The sequence below is a fragment of the Dasypus novemcinctus genome, chromosome 30 (genome assembly GCF_030445035.2).
Source record: "Dasypus novemcinctus isolate mDasNov1 chromosome 30, mDasNov1.1.hap2, whole genome shotgun sequence".
NCBI classification, from domain to species: domain Eukaryota; kingdom Metazoa; phylum Chordata; class Mammalia; order Cingulata; family Dasypodidae; genus Dasypus; species Dasypus novemcinctus.
Window position 1 is genome coordinate 17193721 of NC_080702.1, and position 19217 is coordinate 17212937.

The 19217-nt window shown below is 37.1% G+C and overlaps 1 protein-coding gene across 1 annotated transcript; it reads left to right on the plus strand.

Annotated features, from left to right (window-relative positions):
* The first annotated feature begins 15861 nt into the window (after positions 1-15861).
* Positions 15862-16767, plus strand: LOC101441592 (olfactory receptor 2T27-like). The gene has a single exon (XM_004460172.2). It carries the CDS (start codon positions 15862-15864, stop codon positions 16765-16767), a length of 906 nt encoding a protein of 301 aa, XP_004460229.2.
* The last annotated feature ends 2450 nt before the right edge of the window (positions 16768-19217 follow it).

The following is a 19217-nucleotide window of genomic DNA, read 5'->3' on the forward strand; positions in this document are numbered from 1 at the left end:
AAGAATCGGGTGGGGGAGATTGTAAACTACAATGTAAACTATAATTCATGCTTAGTGGCAATGCTCCTAAATGTGTTCATGAATTGCCATGAGTAGACTTCACTAATGAAGGATGTTGTTAATTTTGGAAAATGTGGTAAGTGTGGGGAGAAGGTAATTGTGAGAATCCCCTATATTTTTCTTTTACATTTATGTAATCTGAGTATCTTTAAAAAATAATTATGTAACTAGAAAATGACCTTGAATAAAAGGTACATCTCAGACCAACAGAATATTTCTGTCTACATGTAATAACAGGAGTTAAAAAAATCTTTTTGACTTAAATCAAGGGGGAAATGGAAAGGACAAATGATTTTATATGGCTATGAGTCTCTAAAAAAGAGCCAGGAGGTTATCAGAGGGGTTGCCCTTATGCACACCTGAGCAGAGTCCCACAGACAGATAAAGTAGATACAACCCCAGGTACTTGTTCTTCTAAGGGCTACAGAGGCCCACAGGTTTTATGGTCATGGCAGATGGAGTTCACTGCCATGTCAGTTGGCCCTTGTTTGGAGTTGGTGTTTCTGTGTGATGAAGCTGTACTCAGATGTGATCTCTTTTCACAAGCCTTTCCTGTTACTTTACCAGAATTGTAGTTGGTGCTGGGGTTTAAGATATACCCAGGGGATCTGAATCTCTAGACTGACCATATGATAGCCAGGCCCCGAGCCTCAACAGACTTCAGCTCCTACACTCTGGTTTATTGGACTTACCCCACTCAACTAACATGGAGTTGAAGAATGTCAACCACGACACCATGGAGTCAAGAGTGCCTACAACTGGGAAACGGACTTTGGCCCAGTGGTTAGGGCGTCCGTCTACCACATGGGAGATCCGCGGTTCAAGCCCCGGGCCTCCTTGACCCGTGTGGAGCTGGCCCATGCGCAGTGCTGATGCGCGCATGGAGTGCCCTGCTACACAGGGGTGTCCCCCGCGTAGGGGAGCCCCATGCGCGAGGAGTGCGCCCATGAGGAGAGCCGCCCAGCGTGAAAAGAAAGTGCAGCCTGCCCAGGAATGGTGCCGCCCACACTTCCCGTGCCGCTGACGACAACAGAAGCGGACAAAGAAACAAGACGCAGCAAATAGACACCAAGAACAGACAACCAGGGGAGGGGGGGAATTAAATAAAATAAATAAATCTTTAAAAAAAAAAAAAAAAAGAGTGCCTACAACTGAAAGCAGGAGGATTGCATCTAGCATCCATGTGGAATCTAAGTCCCCTCTTGACATAGATGTGGAATGGACACAACCAATCCAAGGTCCACAGGATGGAGGAATAGAATATGGATTAGAGTGGACTTACTGATATTCTATTCATGAACTATTGTGATTAGTAATCTAAGAAAATGTGGCATTGGTGTGGAGAAAGTGGCCATGGTGGCTGCTGGGTGCAGGGAATGGGAGGAAGAGATGAGATGTGGAGGTGTTTTGGGGACTTGGAGTTGTCCTGGATGGTGCTGCAGGGATGGTTACCAGACATTGTATGTCCTCCCATGGCCCACTGGATGGAATGTGGGAGAGTGTGGACCATTGACCATGAGGTGCAACAATGCTCAGAGATGTATTCACCAAATGCAATGAATGTGTCATGATGATGGAGGAGAATGCTGCTATGGGGGGAGTAGTGGGGTGAGGGGGGTGGGGGGGTATATGGGGACCTCATATTTTTTTAATGTAATATTAAAAAAATGAATTAAAAAAAGAATAATTGAAACATATCAGAATTATATATGTATAAAATTCTGTTCAACAATGATATTTGTACAGTTTCATAATTATTAGAAGTTCCAGATAATTAATATTTTAATAAATAAATTTGAATAATATAGGGAAAAAATAAAAAATAATTATGAAAATATTTTAAAAATTACAACAGGGATTATGTGAACATTGCAAAGAGGTTTGACAGATAGGGCTTAGCTCTCATGAAAACAATAGAGAAAAAGCCAGAGCCTGCCTTGGGGACCTGCTTTGGGTTAGAGCAAACCAGAAAACTGCTTTACAACTCCCAGAGGAGTGAGGATCAGAGAAGAGAAGAAGCCACAATAAGTAATCATGAGTTATTAAACTTCTTGGCTGTGGGTATGTGCTCCCCTCCCCTATTACAGAAATATTGTTTGGGTAGAACACCTAGTGAATTGCATAAAACAGAGTAAAGTAAAGATCTACCTTTAAGGGAAGGTGCTCTGAGTCATCTTGGAGTGTACTGGACAGATAAGGAAGCCAGGGGAAAAGCATGAGTTACCTTTGTAACTGGAAGCAGCACACAAACCCAACTCTTACGGCAAATAGACTAGGTGGAGCCTCTGGGCCCCTGCTCCAAACTGGAGTGTAAAGCAAGATTCCCTGTGAGGAAGGTGGGTCTGTGAGGGTGGAGAGTAATTTATCTGCAGTGAGTTTAGCCAGCTGTGTCTCCCTTGCCTGTAGGAAGGGATAGCAAATCTACAGGGAGAGATGGGGATCTCTTCAGACAAGTGGTCATTCCCAGCCACCTAGATAAAGAGAAATTACACCAGAGAGGAGGCGGAGACACGCATCTGATCACCACCACTCCATCAGACTGCAGGGACTCTAACCTCCCCGAGGGAAAAGGGGCTGATAGCTTGCTGAAAGGCTTATGCACCTAAGGAGGCAGAATAGTTCAGTGGAAGAATTCCTGCCTACTATATACGGGGTTACTATTTCTACTCTGACTCTTTCTTAAGGAGTGATCCACCAAGTTATATCAGGCATCTAGCTATAACTTTATAACAGAGAACATACAAACATTTCTTAGTATTAATTTTTCTTGGTTCTTATTATTTCAAAAATTTCCCCGTTTTTAATTTCACTGTTTTTTTTTTACTTTTTAATAGTTTTTTGAAGATACATAGATCACAAAAAATGTTACATTAAAAACTATAAGAGGTTCTCATATACCTCATACCCTAACCTCCACTCCTCCCACAACGACACATTCTTTCATCATTGTGTCACATTCATTGCATTTGGTGAATATTTTTTGGAGCACTGCTGTGCTGCATGGATGATAGTTTACATTGTAGTATGCACTCTCCCCTAGTACTTTCAGTAGGTTATGGCAGGTTACATATTGTCCAGCATCTGTCCCTGCAATATCATTTTGGACAACTCTAAGTCCCCAAAATGCCCCCATGTCTCATGTCTTCTTCCCCCTTCCTGCCCTCAGCAACTAATGTGGACACTTTCTCCACATCAGTGCTACAGTTTCTTCCATTACTAGTCACAATAATTCACTCAGCTTGCAGTCTGCCCTGTACAGGTTTTGAACTGACTCACTAAAACCCAGTTCAAAACCTACAGAGGTTGAATGGGTGCAAGTTGAATGAGTGTAGAACCAAAAACAACCTGAGAAGATAATTAGGGGTCTAAAAAAGAAGACCTTTTTTTCTGTGATTATTTTTGTAAGAAGACATTGTAAGAACATAACGAAGAAATTGTAAACATACATAAAATGATAAAGAATGTGATGGTGATAAATGGCACAATCCAGGAAATCAAAAACACACTAGAGTCACACAACAGCAGATTTAAACTGATAGAGGAAAGAATCACAATGTGGAAGACAGTTCATCTGAAACCGAACAGATAGATAAAAAGATGGAACAAATTCAGCAGAGACTTAAGGATTTGAATGAATACATGATACACAAAACATACATGTTATAGGAATCCCAGAGGGAGAAAAGAAAGGAAAGGGAACAGAAGGAGTGATGGAAGAAATAATGACTGAAAAATTCCAGACGTTATTGAGGGAGATTGATGTACATGCCCAAGAAGTGCACCACACCCCAAGACACATACTTTTCAAATTGTATAATGCTCAAGACAAAGAGAGAATACTGAAAGCAACAAGAGAAAAGAGAACCATTAAATACAAGGGAAACTCAATAAGTTTAAGTGCTGATTTCTGATTTGAAACCATGGTCATAAGAAGGCAGTGGTATGATTTATTTAAGGTACTGAAAGAAAATCTTCCCTCCAAGAATTCTCTGTACAACAAAATTAGCATTTAAAAACGAGGGACAGTCCAAAATATTCACAGATAAATAGAAAGTAAGAGAATATATCAAAAAGAAACCTTCAAGAAATACTAAACTTCAAGAAATACTAAAGGAAGTTGTGCAGATGGAAAGGAAAAAACAGGAGAGAGAGAAATGAAGGAGAGTTTAAAAACAACTAAAATATAAAAAATAAATAAAAACTGTATTTAACATATATAAACCTAAAGTAAATATGGCTAATGTAAGTAATTCCTTGAGAGTAATAACACTGAATGTTATTGTAGTAATTCAGCAGTCAAGAGACTCAGATGGGCAGAGTGGGTAAAGCAATATGACCATCAGTGACCTGTCTACCAGGAACCCAACTTAAACCAAGGGATTCAAGGAGGTTCAGAGTGAATTGTTGTTAAACAATTTCACAAGCAATCAATAATGAAAAGGGTGGTAGAAGTAATACCATTATACAAAGAAACTTTAAATGTAAGCCTATTGTAAGAAACAAAGAAGTACACTATATATTAATAAAAGAAGTAGTCTACCAAGAAGAAAGAACAATCATAAACATTTATGTACCAAACCATGGTGCCTCAAATTACATGAGGCAAACACTGGAAAAAATAAGTGGAGAAATAGAGGTCCCTACAATTATAGTGGGGGAATTTAATAGATCATTATCACCATTAGACCAAACATCGCAACAGAGAACCAATAAAGAAAAAAGCCTTTGAATAATACATTAGAGGAACAGACCTAATAGACATATACATAGCATTATACCCAAATACAGAGTGATATGCATTCTATTTGAGGGCACATGAGTCATTCTCCAGGATAAACCAGAAGCTAGGTATAGAACAAATCTCAATGAAATCAGAAAGACTGAACTTATACAAAGTAATTTCTCTGGCAAAAATGGAATGAAGCTGGGAATCAGCAAGGGCCAGAGAACCAGATTAGGCACAAAGATAAGGAAATTAAACACCACACTCCTAGACAAACAGTGAGTCGAGGAAGAAATCTAAAAAAAATCAGTAACTATATTGAAATGAATGAAATTGGTGACACAATGCAATGGGATGCAGGAAAAGTGGTACTGAGAGGAAAATTCATAGCTAAAAAACAATTATTAAAAAAAGAAAGAGATAAAATAAAAAATCTAATAGCAAGCCTGGAGGACTTAGAAAAACAACAAACAAACCTGAAAGGAAGTGGGAAAAAATAAATAACAAAGATATTAGCAGAGCTAAATGAAATTGAAAATAAGAAAACAGTAGAAAAAATAAAACCAAAAACTGGTTCTTTAAGGAGATTAATAAAATTGACAAACCCTTACCTAGACTAACAAGACAGAAATAGAGAAGTTACAAGTACATAAAATAAAAAATGAGGAAGGGGATATCACTACTGTCCCCACAGAAATAAAGTGTATCATCAGAGGATACAGTGATAAATTATATGCCAATAAGATGGATAATTTAGAGGAATTTAAAAAATTCCTAGAAACACAAAAGCAGACTACATAGTCAATAAAATAAATTGGTAAAATCAACAGAACAATCACAGGCAAAAAGATAGTATTAGTCATCAAAAGCCTCCCAAATAAAACGGCCCAGGAGCAAATGGCTTAAAGGTGAATTCTATCAAATATTCCTGAAAGAAATAATGCAAAAAGTAGAAGTAGAGGGAATATTGCAGAACTCATTCTATGATGCCAATGTCATCCTAATACCAAAGCTAATCAAATATGCCACAAAAAAGGACAACTATAGAGCAATCTCCCTAATGAACCTAGATGCTAAAATCCTGAACAAAATACTTGCTAAACATATTGAAAATTACTTCAAACAAATTATGCACCATGATCAAGTGATTTTAATCCCTTGTATTGCAAAGTTGGTTCAACATTGAAGAATCAAAGTAATACATAACATAAATGGATACAAAGGAAAAAAAATGCATGATCATATCTACAGATGCAAAAATACCGTTCAACAAAGTACAGCAACCTTTCTGAAGAAAACACTACAAAAGGTAGGGATAGAAGGAAACTTCCTCAACACAATAAAGGATATATATGAAAAAACCCACAGCTAACATCATATTCACGGTGAAATCCTAAAATCTTTACTTCTAAGTTTGGGAACAAGAAAAGTATACACACTTTTGCTTCTTCTATTTAACATAGTATTTGAAGTACTTTCTCAGGTACTTAGGTAAGTAAAAGTTATTAAAGGTATCCAAATTGGAAAGGAAGAAGTGAAAATTTCACTATTTACAGATGACATGATCCTATACATAGAAAGTACTGAGAAATATACAATGAAGTTTCCAATGCTTATAAAGGAGTTCATTAAAGTCACAGGTTAAAAGATCCACATACAAAAAATTCAGTGGCATTTCTGTACACCAATAATGAACAATCTAAGGACAAAATCAAGAAAGGAATTACACTCATAATAACAACTAAAAAGAATCAAATACCTAGGAATAAATTTAACTAAAGATGGAAATGACTTATATGCAGAAAAATACACTACACTGTTAAAGAAAACAAGAAAAATTTGCACATTTGTCACTGAATTGGAAAAATTAGCTATGAAATTTATGTGAAAAGGTAAGAGGCCCTGAATAGCCAAAGACAAATTGAAAAATAAATGAAAATGGAAGAATCACACTACATGCTGCTAAAACTACTATAAAGACACAGGGTCAAAACTGCATGGTTTTGGCAGAATGATAGTCATACTGACCAAAGAAACCAAATTGAGTTATGATATAGATCCTTGCGTAAACTGTCATCTGATATTTGAAAAGGCAACCAAGCCTCCTCAAGTGGGAGAGAATGGCCTATTCAACAAATGGTGCTTGGAAAACTGGATATCCTTATCCAAAAATATGATAGAGGAACACCATCTCACATCTCATAAAAAATTAACTTATAATGGATTAAAGATCTAAATATAGGAACCAAGACCATAAAGATCTTGGAGATTAATGCAGGGAAGTATCTCCAGTATCTTGTAAGAGGAAATGATTTCATGAACTTCACATCAAAGCATGAACAGTGAAAGAAAACGTAAGTAAATGGAACCACCTCAGAATTAAATGATTTTGCACCTCAAAGAAGTTTGTCAAGAAAGTGAAATGGAAACCTTCCCAATGGGAGAAAATATTTGGTAACCACATATCTGATAGGAGCCTAATATCCAGCATATATAAAGAAATCCTGCACACTGAAAGTAAAAAGACAATTCACTTCTTTAAAAAATGGTAAGGTGATCTGTATACACACTTCTCCAAAGAAGAAATATAAATGACCAGAAGTCACATGAAAAGATGCTCAACATCACTAGCTATTAGGGAAATGCAAATCAAAACTGCAATGAGATATCATATTACATCCATTAGACTGGTGATTATTAAAAAAAACAAAAACAAAACAGAGAGCTACAAGTGTCCAAGAGGATATGGAAGAAAAGGAATATTTGTGTACTGCTCGTAGGAATATAGAATGGTGTATGCTTTGTGGAGGACAATTTGGTGGTTCCTCAAAAACTGAGTATAGGGAAGCCAATTTTGTCTAACTGATAGAGCCTCTGCCTACCACGTGGGAGGTCCAGGGTTCAAACACATGGCCTCCTGACCCATATGGTGAGCTGGCCCATGCACAGTGCTGATGCATGCAAGGAGTGCCGTGCCATGCAGGGGTGACCCTGCATAGGGGAACTCCATGCACAAGGAGTTCATCATGCAAGTAAAACCACTCCATGTGAAAAAAGCACACCCTGACCAGGAATGGTGCCACACACATGGAGAGCTGGTGCAGCAAATGATGCAACAAAAAGAGACACAGATTCCCAGTGCCACTGACAGAATGCAAGTAGACACAGGAGAACTCACAGAGAATGGACACAGAGAGCAGACAATGGAGGGGGTGGAAATAAATAAATAAATAATAAATCTTTAAAAAAAAACAGTATAGATCTGCCATGTGATCCAGTAATTCCACAGCTGGCGCTATACCCAGAAATATTGAAAGCAAGGACATGAACAGATATATGGACACCAATGATTATAGTGGCATTATTCACTATTGACAAAAGTTGGAAACAACCCAAAATGCCCTTAAACAGATGAATGGATAAACAAAATATGGTATATACATATAATGGAATATTACTCAACTGTAAGAAGGAATACAATACTAACAGATGGGATAACAAGATGGGATAACATGGACGAATCTTGAGGACCTTATATTGAGTGAAGAAAGTCAGGCTTGAAGTAAAAGGATTACATAACCTCGTTGATATGAATTAAGCAAATTGAGCAAACTCACAGAGCAAGAGTCTGGAAGACAGGTTTACAGGAAATTTAAAGGGAAGAGAATGTTATGAGCCAATGCTTGTACAGGTGAAATCTGTGCTAAATTGGAAGTGTGTAGTTGTGCAATGAAGGGATGTGATATGGGTGTAGTGATAATACTGGGTAGGCAGTTCAGATTTGATAGGCATTTAGGATGGGGAGGGTGGATTGGACCATCCATGGAACTGTGGAAGAGGTGGGGGAGGGAATACGTGAACACTGGGTATTGGCAGGTATGTGGTTGAAAATACAATGTTGGGAAAGCTCTTTTGGCAATATAACAAGGAAGGGTTACTGGTTTAGGGTGTTGAAGGGGGGCATTCAGGACAGTGTACCCATGAAGCAGGATTCTAAGGAGTGTGTGAGTGATCATTTTGTCATAATGTGATGTATAAGTGGGAGGAGATCCACAAAATGATTGGGAATGAGTTGGACTCCCATCCTGGGGAGGACAGCTATGTTCTCAAACAGAGAAGCAGGAATCTGTCCTGAGCATGGGTGGTGCCTAATAGAGGAGGACAGACTAGTGTGTCAAGCCCACAATGTTGTTGTTAGTAATTATGAATGTCGATCCTCAAGGAGTGAAGACTGGTGGTCACCATGGGCCTCAAGGAGAGAGGGAGGGAGGAATAGAATAGATGGAACAGGGGTTATTTGGGGGTGATGTAAGTGTTCTGCATGATTTTACAATTATGGATACAGGCAATGTTAAATTTCATCAAAAGGTTATAAAAGTGTATTGTATTAGTCAGTAAAAGATGTGCTGATGCAAAATACCAGAAATTGATTTTTTTTTTATAAAGGGTATTTACTTGAGGTAGGAGCTTATAGATACCAGGCCATAAAGCATAATTTACTTCCCTCATCAGAGTGTATTTCCACATGTTGGAGCAAGATGGCTGCCAATATCTGCAAGGGTTCAGGCTTCCTGGGTTCCTCTCTCCAGGACTTGCTTTTCTCCAGGCTGAAGATTCCTCTCTTCTCAGGGCTTGCTTCTTTCCAGGCTCAGCATTCCTCTCTTCCTAGGTCTGGCTTCACTTTCCTCTGTGTGCTTACTTCTCAGGGCTCCAGGTTAAGGGTTTAGCATCAAACTCCAACATCAAAACTCCACCACTCAGAATCCCTCCAACTCTGTCCTTTGCCATGCCTTTTATGAGTGAGTCCCCACTCACAAAGGGTCAGGGACTCAATACCATACAGACGCAACAGTAATCCAATATAATCTAATATAATCTAATATGTCCAGAGTAAAAGACCATTTTATAAACATAATCCAATATTTCTTATTGGAATTCATCAATAATGTCAAACTGCTACATGTATCATCCAAAATGTAAACCATAATGTAAACCATTGACCATGGTTAGTAAATATGTTTCAGTATTTATATATCAGCTGTAACAAATATATCAACCAAATATAAAAAATAATAACTTGGGAAGGGGGTAAAGGGCACGAATGTTGGGTAAATAGGAGTACCCTCTTATTCTATATGAAACTTTACTGTAACTTAAAACTTCTTTGAAGACAAAATGAAGTAAAGTAAGACACTGGAGCAATAAATGGAAGATAATTACACTGAACATACAGGACAACAGATCTTACAGTGATGGACAAAATGTCAAAAAATTAAAAATATTTTTGATTGTATTTTAATATCCTAAATTCTAAATTTTATTTTTTGTTTTTCTAAAATTTTCTGTATTTTATTCTTACTTTAAAACTGCCATTATTATTTCATTTTCTTATTAATTGTATTTGCCTGTTTTATTCAATTTATTTTTGAAGAAGTTTTGATTTACTGAAGGGTTATTGCTGTGGCAGGGGAAGACAATGCAAGTGTGTTCTCAGTGATGGCTGATATATGGAAGGTAGTTCACCTGGGCATACATATAAGGCATATAAACATGTTCAAATATTCATGGAACATTGTCACAATGAGTGACGATTCACATAATAACCAAAAGAATATCAAATCCCCATCCTATGGAGCTCTGCCATGTTCTCTAATGGAACAGCAACAATTCCCCAAGTAGGGAGGCAATGACTAGTGAAGGAGGATGATCATTTGGTGTGCCCTTGAAACTGATGACTATGCTTATGAGGGTTTGTTCTTGAAATTTAAACTTTGCCTAAAGTTGTAGGGTGCCTAAGGGTTATCTACTGGGAGCCATCTTTTTACTCAAAAGTGGCCTTTCTCTAAGACAAACTCAGTATATAAATGCAATAACTTCCCCTCAGTGTAGGACATACCACCCAGGGATGAGTCTCCTTGGCGCTTAGGCATTGCTATCCATTGCCAACAAGAAAAGCAGCTGAAAAAAAAAAAAGACCTTGACCCAAAGGGTGAAAAGATTAAGACAATGAAGTTTACATGGCTAAGGGACTTCTAAGTGAGTTGGAAGGTCATTCCAGAGGTAACACTTATGCACTTCTCAGTGAGATCTCATTGACTGCCAAAGTAGATTCTACCACAAATAGTGGCCTCCTGGGGGCTCTGGAAACATCCAGACATTATAGTAAGGGGAGATAGTAAAGGAATTTGGTATCTTGCCACTGGCCCTACTTTAGAATTTATGCTCCCCACAGAGAAAGAGTTGGATTCATTTGTAGTGTCCCTACACATGGCTCTTCTGTCCTTGTATTAGAACTTATACTTAGTACAAATTTGGTAGATGTATGTCCAAGAGTCTTAAATACTTGGACTGTCCATATACTGGCTGGGCCCTGAACCTATACAGAGTTCCAACATCTACAATCCAGTCCATTGGTCTTACACAGAACAACTAACAAGGAGTAGATGATGGATAATCAACACGCAAAGGAACAGAGAGTGTCTACAACTGTAAGCAAGAAAGTCCAATGCATAGGCTGTATGGGATTGAAGCCATCCTCAATTAAAGGTAGAGTGGGTATCACCACCCCAGAATCCTCAGGATTGGGGAATGAGCTATTGACTAAAGTAGACTTACTAGTATCCTACTATTGACTTTTTCTGACTTTGGCAACGGAAGAGATATCACTGATTATAGAGGCAGTGGCCACTGGAACTTCTGAGGGTAGAGAGAGGGAAAAAACAATGTAATTACAGAGGCATGTTTGAGACTTGAGAATCATCCTGAATGACATTACAATAACAGATACAGGCCAGTATATATATTGCCATAACTTACTGAATTGAGTGTAATCCAGTCTTAGTGGCAATGGTCTAAAATGTGTTTATCAATTGCAATGAATGTACCACACTAATGACAGACGTTGGTAATGTGGGAAAATTTGGAAGGTGTGGGAATTAGGGCATATGGGAATCCCTTATAAATTCTCTGTAATATTTATGTCATCTAAGTGTTTTCTTAAAAATAAAAAAATGAAAAGATAAAAACAAAAGAAAAAATAAAGGTATGAATATGAGAAAAAAGGAATTGCTGGATTATGTATTTCTATATAAAGGTACAGATACACATTTGCTGAATGCTATAAGGCAAATGTGCTCTATGATAGTTAAGGGTAAATACTAAGAAGAAAGCATTAAGATATACTCAGGCTAAGCAAGGAATCTCCTGCTTGGGGTAGAACACTAGCTTCTATTGGGCAAGCAGGAAGCAGAATATGGCAATGGTTGTGTGTTCTTTCAAAATTCAAAGTTTTGAGGGAAGAGAAACTAATGAATGATAAGTATTAATTTCTTAGTCTAATGTGAGGCAACATCACTTTATCTTACTGTAATAAATCTTAGAGAAATAAACACAGGATAAGATATATTAAGAGCTATTGGACCAACAGGATACAGGTTAATTCAATAAAATACAGCATATTAAATAGCAGGAGAGAAAATTTTCAGAGTAGACAAGCCCAACCTCACCAAATATCGAAATACCTGCTGATGAGACTGTGCAAATTATTTTTTTTCTTCTAAAAATTTATTTTTAAAAATGTCTCTGGTAATCTGTTTAATTTCTCCTATGGGAGGAAAGTCTCCCATGGGAATTTCAAGGCTCAAAGACAAAACTGTCCCGTGGGTAATTTTGCTATCAAATATCTCATGGATATTGTTCATTCATTCCTAGTCATAATATAAATATTGCAATGAATTCTCATTTTGTAGTATCACAACAGGTAAGTCCAATAGGGTATATTTAGCCTGGGACTATTAGAATATCATACTTGACAAGCCAGAATATGTTATTTAGGCCTTTGATACAGACTGCATTGCTGGCACTGTGAAATTAATCATCACTGAACTTTGGATTTTTAATAGGGATCATGAAAATATGATGTTGCATCGTGTGAAGCACTAGGAAATGTTGCACATAGTTCAGACGACCTCATCAATAAAAAGGAACAAATGTGAGTTTATATGCTTTCCTCAATACAATGAAAATTAACCAATAATACCAGACAGCTAAAATTTAGTGAATTACTCATATATTATTTCTTGTATTTTGAAAAAAGGCACAAGATTGTTGTGACTCTTTCTCCTTAGAAAAAGGAATTGACTCTTAAATCTGTGCTATATTCAAGGATAAACACAGTAATCTAAATGATAAGTCTATACTCTGTTCCTTTATGAAGATTAAGATTCTTGCAGTTATATCATTGAAATAATGTATGCAAAATAGAATAATGTTATCTTGCATCATGATTACAAAACTAATAATGTACAAATCACCACATTATTATCAATTGTGAAATCCTTTGACCCTTGGCGCATGTATATTAATTCAAATGTTTTCTAAATGGAGAAGAGGGTAGCATAGTAGAATGAGGGAGCATCGAGTTTATTTTGAGTGATATAATCACTACCACCCAGAAAATAGATGGGAAATCATTCTATTTCAAATTGGATTATTTGAGAAAGACCCCAACATTGGTCATTAGGCTGATTATAGCATCAATAGGCATTAAGATCAACAAGCACCTCAGATGCTAATTGGAGGAATTGTGTTGTAGTGAAATGAGGCTGCCTAATGGAGACTGAAAACCAGCCTTTTTCTTGTCTGCTAAGCACACAGACTCACCTGGCATCACTTCCATAGAAAATGAGAATAAACATAATCAGACATTTCTAAAAGTCTTGAGGATCCATAGTAACCTTTTGTAAGATATCATGTATTTTCACATATTTGGAACCCCCTGATTCATATCTATAGGGCTTCTCTGCAAGAAAAATGTTCTCTTAAGGACCCCATAGTAATGTGCAAATTCAATTAGTAAAGATAATTTAATTCTAACTTCAGACAAACATACTGAAGAAGGAAAATAATTAATTATCTTCATGTCAGTTTGGTTTAGTATAATAAGGCAAACAACATTAAAGTCCAACAATAATAAGATTATATGTTAAAAATTGTATTAAAAAGACTTAAGTAATTTTCTGCAATTTGAAAATGACCTTGCACATTTTTAACATGTCAAGGGATAGATTAAGGAAGTTTCGTTTTAATGATAGCATGTTATATATATACATGTACACATATTTTAAAATATAATGCAAATTATAACTAACACAAGAGAAATGGCTGTATCTCAGTGTTATCCTAGGTATTTTTTATGTTTTTATATTGTACTAAAGTATACCTAACCCAAATGTTCCCATTTTAAAGTGTATAATTCAGTAGTGCAAATTCACGGTGTGGTGCAACCATCACTCTATCCATTTCCAGAACTGTTTCCTCATAAATTCTTTGCTGTTTTTATGTGTTCTCATAATATTGTACTTTTATAAAAATATATTTAAGAATGAAGAAATACATTGTAAATTAAGAAAAATAATGGGTTTAAGAATACAATATAAAACAGTATGAAAAAGATATTATACTTTGACCAGATGAATAGAAATTAATTAAGATTATTCAAGAAATAGACTGAGACATATGTAAGAGAGCAATCCATATCACTGTCTGATTTTTTTTCTTTTCTTTTTTTTAATTGACTTTGTAATAATATTACATTAAAAATATATATGTGAGGTCCCATTCAACCCCACCCCCCCACCCCCCCTCTCCCCCCCCCCAACACTCGTTCCCGTCATCATGACACATCCATTGGATTTGGTAAGTACATCTTTGGGCACCTCTGCACCTCATAGACAATGGTTCACATCATGGCCCATACTCCCCTCCATTCCATCCAGTGGGCCCTGTGAGGATTTACAATGTTCGGTGATTACCTCTGAAGCACCATCCAGGGCAGCTCCATGTCCCAAAGACGCACTGTCTGATTTTTAAGACTTCTCCTTTATCACCTAGAATGCCAGGCTAAAGGTCATATTAATATGTCTGTGTGTATAAATCAGAGCCAAGTACCTGCAGGTGAAATATCAGGGACAATCTCATCACTTACATACTTTAATGTGGATCAATGTTCTGCACATTGACCAATGTGGATTTGAGCAGCACACCCTGCACATGCAGATGTAGAGTGCATTGGTTAGGGATCAATCAGCTTAAGAATTTGACAGACACAACACTAATGAACAATTTAGACCATCTTCTCTAAGAGTTTTAAGGAACCTCATTCCAGACACACCAGCAAAGCCTGGAATGTGAGAGGTGAACAAATTTTTAATACTGAAGTCTAATTAAAGTCTGTTTCAGTGATGAATTGTGAGTAAAAGTTAGTGTGAGGGAGCTCATATCAGGTTTTAAGCTAAAACAATATATACAACCATTCACACGCACGCATTTTCTGGGTAAAATATGCTCTCCTACATATACTGTATATTAGAATGACAGTAGTTGCTATAATTAAAAAGAGAAAAACACAAAAATTCGGTGGCTTAATCACATAAACAAAATTTAATACCTGCTCAAATAGCAGCCGAACGTGAGCTAGATACCTACACTCCTTACACAATGAGATTTCACCATGTTTAACATTTGTCTATCAAACTTAGTGTGACTGGAGTGACAAAACACACTTCCCCTTACATTGCTTTCAATAGTGTTAAATTAAATAACATGTCTTCACCCGGTTGCTGAAGAAAGAAGGAACTTGAGAGTTTAAAAAAAGAAAGCATTTGTCTCTCTCTATTCAATGGGCAATCATCAATAACGAAGGGATTTAGAACACTCATTTTGAGTGCACAAAGTATGCTAGGTAAAATAGAATAAATCACATAAGATTAATAAATAGTTTACAGTAAATGTGGCATTGGCATCTCTTTGGCAAACTAAAATGATGACTCTTACAGTTTATATGATCTTTTTTTGTTTTCACACTGCTGTAAAGTTATGAATGTAACTGATCCATCACTAAATTTGAGAATTCTTAATAATAAATTGAAACGATGTACCCAACAAAAGTTTTGATTCTTATTTAAACAAAAAGAAAATAAATGAAGTAATAAACCATTATGGTTGTTAATTTTTACCTATTTCCTTTCAGTTCAAACCACTGACTTAAATTAATGATGGGAAAGAATGAGACAGCAGGCATGGATTTTATCCTTCTGGGACTCTTCCCCACCATGAAGCATGCTGACATCCTTATTGGTGTGTTCATCCTCATCTACCTTGCTTCCCTCACTGGTAATTCCACTCTTATTTTCCTCATCCTGGTGAGTTCCCAGCTTCACACACCCATGTACTTCCTTCTCAGCCAGCTGTCCCTCATTGACTTGCTCTTCATCTCCACCATAGTCCCCAAGATGATCATGGACTTTTTCTCAGGGAAGAAAAACATCTCAAACATAGCCTGTGGGACACAGATGCTTTTCTCTCTGATGCTGGGGGGAGCTGAGTGCATCCTTCTGACTCTAATGGCCTGTGATCGCTATGTGGCCATCTGCCATCCACTGAGGTATGCAGTCATCATGCATCCGAAGGTCTGCCAGAAGATGGTCATGGCATCCTGGCTTGGGGGTACACTAGATGCTGTAGTCCAGACTATATACACCATGCACTTACCTAAATGTGGCCACAAGGAGGTAGATCATTTTTTCTGCAAAGTCATGGCTGTCTTGAATTTCTTCTGTCAGGATACCTCTACATATAAATTGGCAATTTTTGTGACGGGCATTGTGTTGCTCCTTATTCCTTTTGTCATCATCTTTTCCTCCTACACTATCATCTTTATCACTGTCTTTCGCATGAACTCACCCAAGGGGAGAAACAAAGCACTGACCACATGCTCCTCACACCTGATGGTTGTAGGGCTCTTTTATGGCCCGTCCATCTTCACCTACATGACTCCTGTTTCCTCACACAGCCCTGCTCAGGACAAGATTGTATCAGTGTTAGTTTCAATCATCACACCTACACTGAACCCCTTTATTTATAGCCTGAGAAACAAGGATGTTTTGGGGGCATTTAAAAAGATAATGGAAAGGTGTTTCTTCTAAATGTAAAACACCCAATATTTTTGTTTCACAATATCTAATGAATATTGGGTAATGTCTGAAAAGTCAATAAAATACTTACCATCTTTCTGTTATATGTTCCTAAATATTTGTGGTCATTTATTTGATTTGATTTGGTTTGTGGTCTACACAAATTTCACAGATTTATTAAGTGAAATTACTTCTCAAAATCTTTAGTAAGAACCTCTCATGGCCCACTGGGTGGACTGGGGGACAGTATAAACTATAATGTGGACCATTGACTATGTGGTGCAGCAGTGCTCAGAGATGTATTCAACAACTGCAATGAATGTCTCATGCTGATGGAGGAGGTTGTTGTTATGGGAAGAGTGGGGTGAGGGAGGTGGGGGTATATGGGGACCTCATATTTTTTTTAATGTAACGTTAAAAATAAAGACAAAAAATGTACATCATTTGAATGTTTTTAAACATTCTTCAAGTATATGTACCCTGAATTAAAAACTCTTCTGTGCTGATGGAATGTATTTTCAGTAGTTTTATCTGTCCAATGTATTTAAATTTCACATGGGCATGAAACAATTATTTCACAAAGGATTAATAAATATCCTAGTTTGTGAATTAGAGTATAAATATGTTATGTAAAATAATAGCTTTTGCCCATTAATTTTGGCTTTAGAAACTGTACAATATAAAAATATTAAATAAAGATTTTGCTTTCAGCATATATTAATATCGAGAGCTAACAGTCAAATTTAAAAAAGGAAAACTAAAAGACCAGTAATGTATCGTTAAATAGATTATGATTAGTAAAGCATAAAACTTATTTAGGCAGATAGCAGAATGCTAATGCTATTATGCTGGAAGAAATAAGCAAGCAGGTTAATCAGACCACTAATTTTGATTCACAGCATGAACTATTTGCATGAGATAATACTGAATTATGGAAGTTCATTTTACTGTTCTTTTACTTTTCTCAGTTAGCACCTCCTATTTGCCTGCACTGCCTGCTGTCATAGAGCCCTTCTTTCTGGAAATGCAACATCCTTTCCTTTGGAGAATTCCTTCCCATACTATGTGGCACTAGTTTAGTAATCAAAATCACTGTACAACCTCTCACTCTAACAATTGGCATCTAAATCAGATATGGAAACCATGAACCTAAATTCCATGAGGGCAGTGCTAGGTTTGCTAACTGCCCTAGCTCAGAACCAAAAATATTATTTTGGTCATACAAGTAGTCAATAAATGTTTGTTAACTGAATGGCAGATCCTGTTCAAATTAAAATGAGAAAAAGAAAACACACACTCTCAGCCAATACTTTAGCTCCATTAAGTCTGTCTTCAAAGTGAAGTTTATGGTAGCATTGATTATAGCAGAGAAAAATTGGAAAAAAATTGAATATCTATAAGAAAAATGATGTCCACAACAATTCCTTGTTCCATTATTTAGAAATTAAAAATAACACATTAGAGCTCTGCCAGCATACAAGGTTTCTGTGAGTTTTATTGTGTGATTAAGCAAAGGGAAAGAATGTTTATAATGCTATCCATTTTTACATGGCTAAATAGAACAAAACAAAGCTTCAAGCAATGTGGAAGAAGTAATTTGACATGGGAAGCAGGCACTGATAGGGAGAACTGAAATCCTCTCTAGGAAATAAAAAAGCAATATGCATCATCAACTGAGAATACACTGAATCCTACACACAATTCTAGATCAACAAACATTCAAAGAAATTATCCTTTTTGACTAATAATCAAAACTCTGAGAATTTGGAACTCTGTCTCTCACTCTTCCTTATTTCATTAATTTGGGTCAGACTTGCATCATAGTCTGATGACTCTCTTTGCCTCTTCTGGATCCCTCTATTTTTCCCTTATAGGGATGCCCATGAGTAAATCTCTTGCAAATCTCATTCCACTTGTTGTCTGCTTCTCAGAGGACCAGAATTAAACCAAGGGCTATTACCAAGAAAATAATAAGATCTGGGGATCTATGGCTAATTTTCTCAACCCAAGGTTAGGATTAGGGTTAGGGACTATAGCAGCATTTTGAAGTGGATGGAATTAGGTCATTATATCAGTCAGACTTTTTCAAGGATACAAAAACAATTGTAGGTAGGGACATATAGATAGATAGCTGATATAGATAGAATGTAGGTAGGTAGGCAGATAGAGATATATGGGTAGATTTATATATTATATATATTTTATATATATATATGTAGATACAGATATATAGAAAATTTGTCGCAGTGTGGGCTCGCCTGGAGGGCCGCTGCAGGGGCGGTGTGGGCTCGGGCGGAGGGCTGCAACACACGGAGGGGCCTTCCGAGAAGGCGCCCCGGGGCCGGCAAGGTGCGGAGGACGCGCGGTAGGAAGAAGACTACCGAGGAGACCAGGATCTGTGTGCAAGTCTGATTTATTCAGGAAGTATAGCGGTTAATATAGGGCGAAGATGGGGGAGGGGC

Excerpts from the sequence above, each read along its gene's own strand:
- LOC101441592 (XM_004460172.2), top strand. The coding sequence starts at position 15,862 with ATGGATTTTATCCTTCTGGGACTCTTCCCCACCATGAAGCATGCTGAC.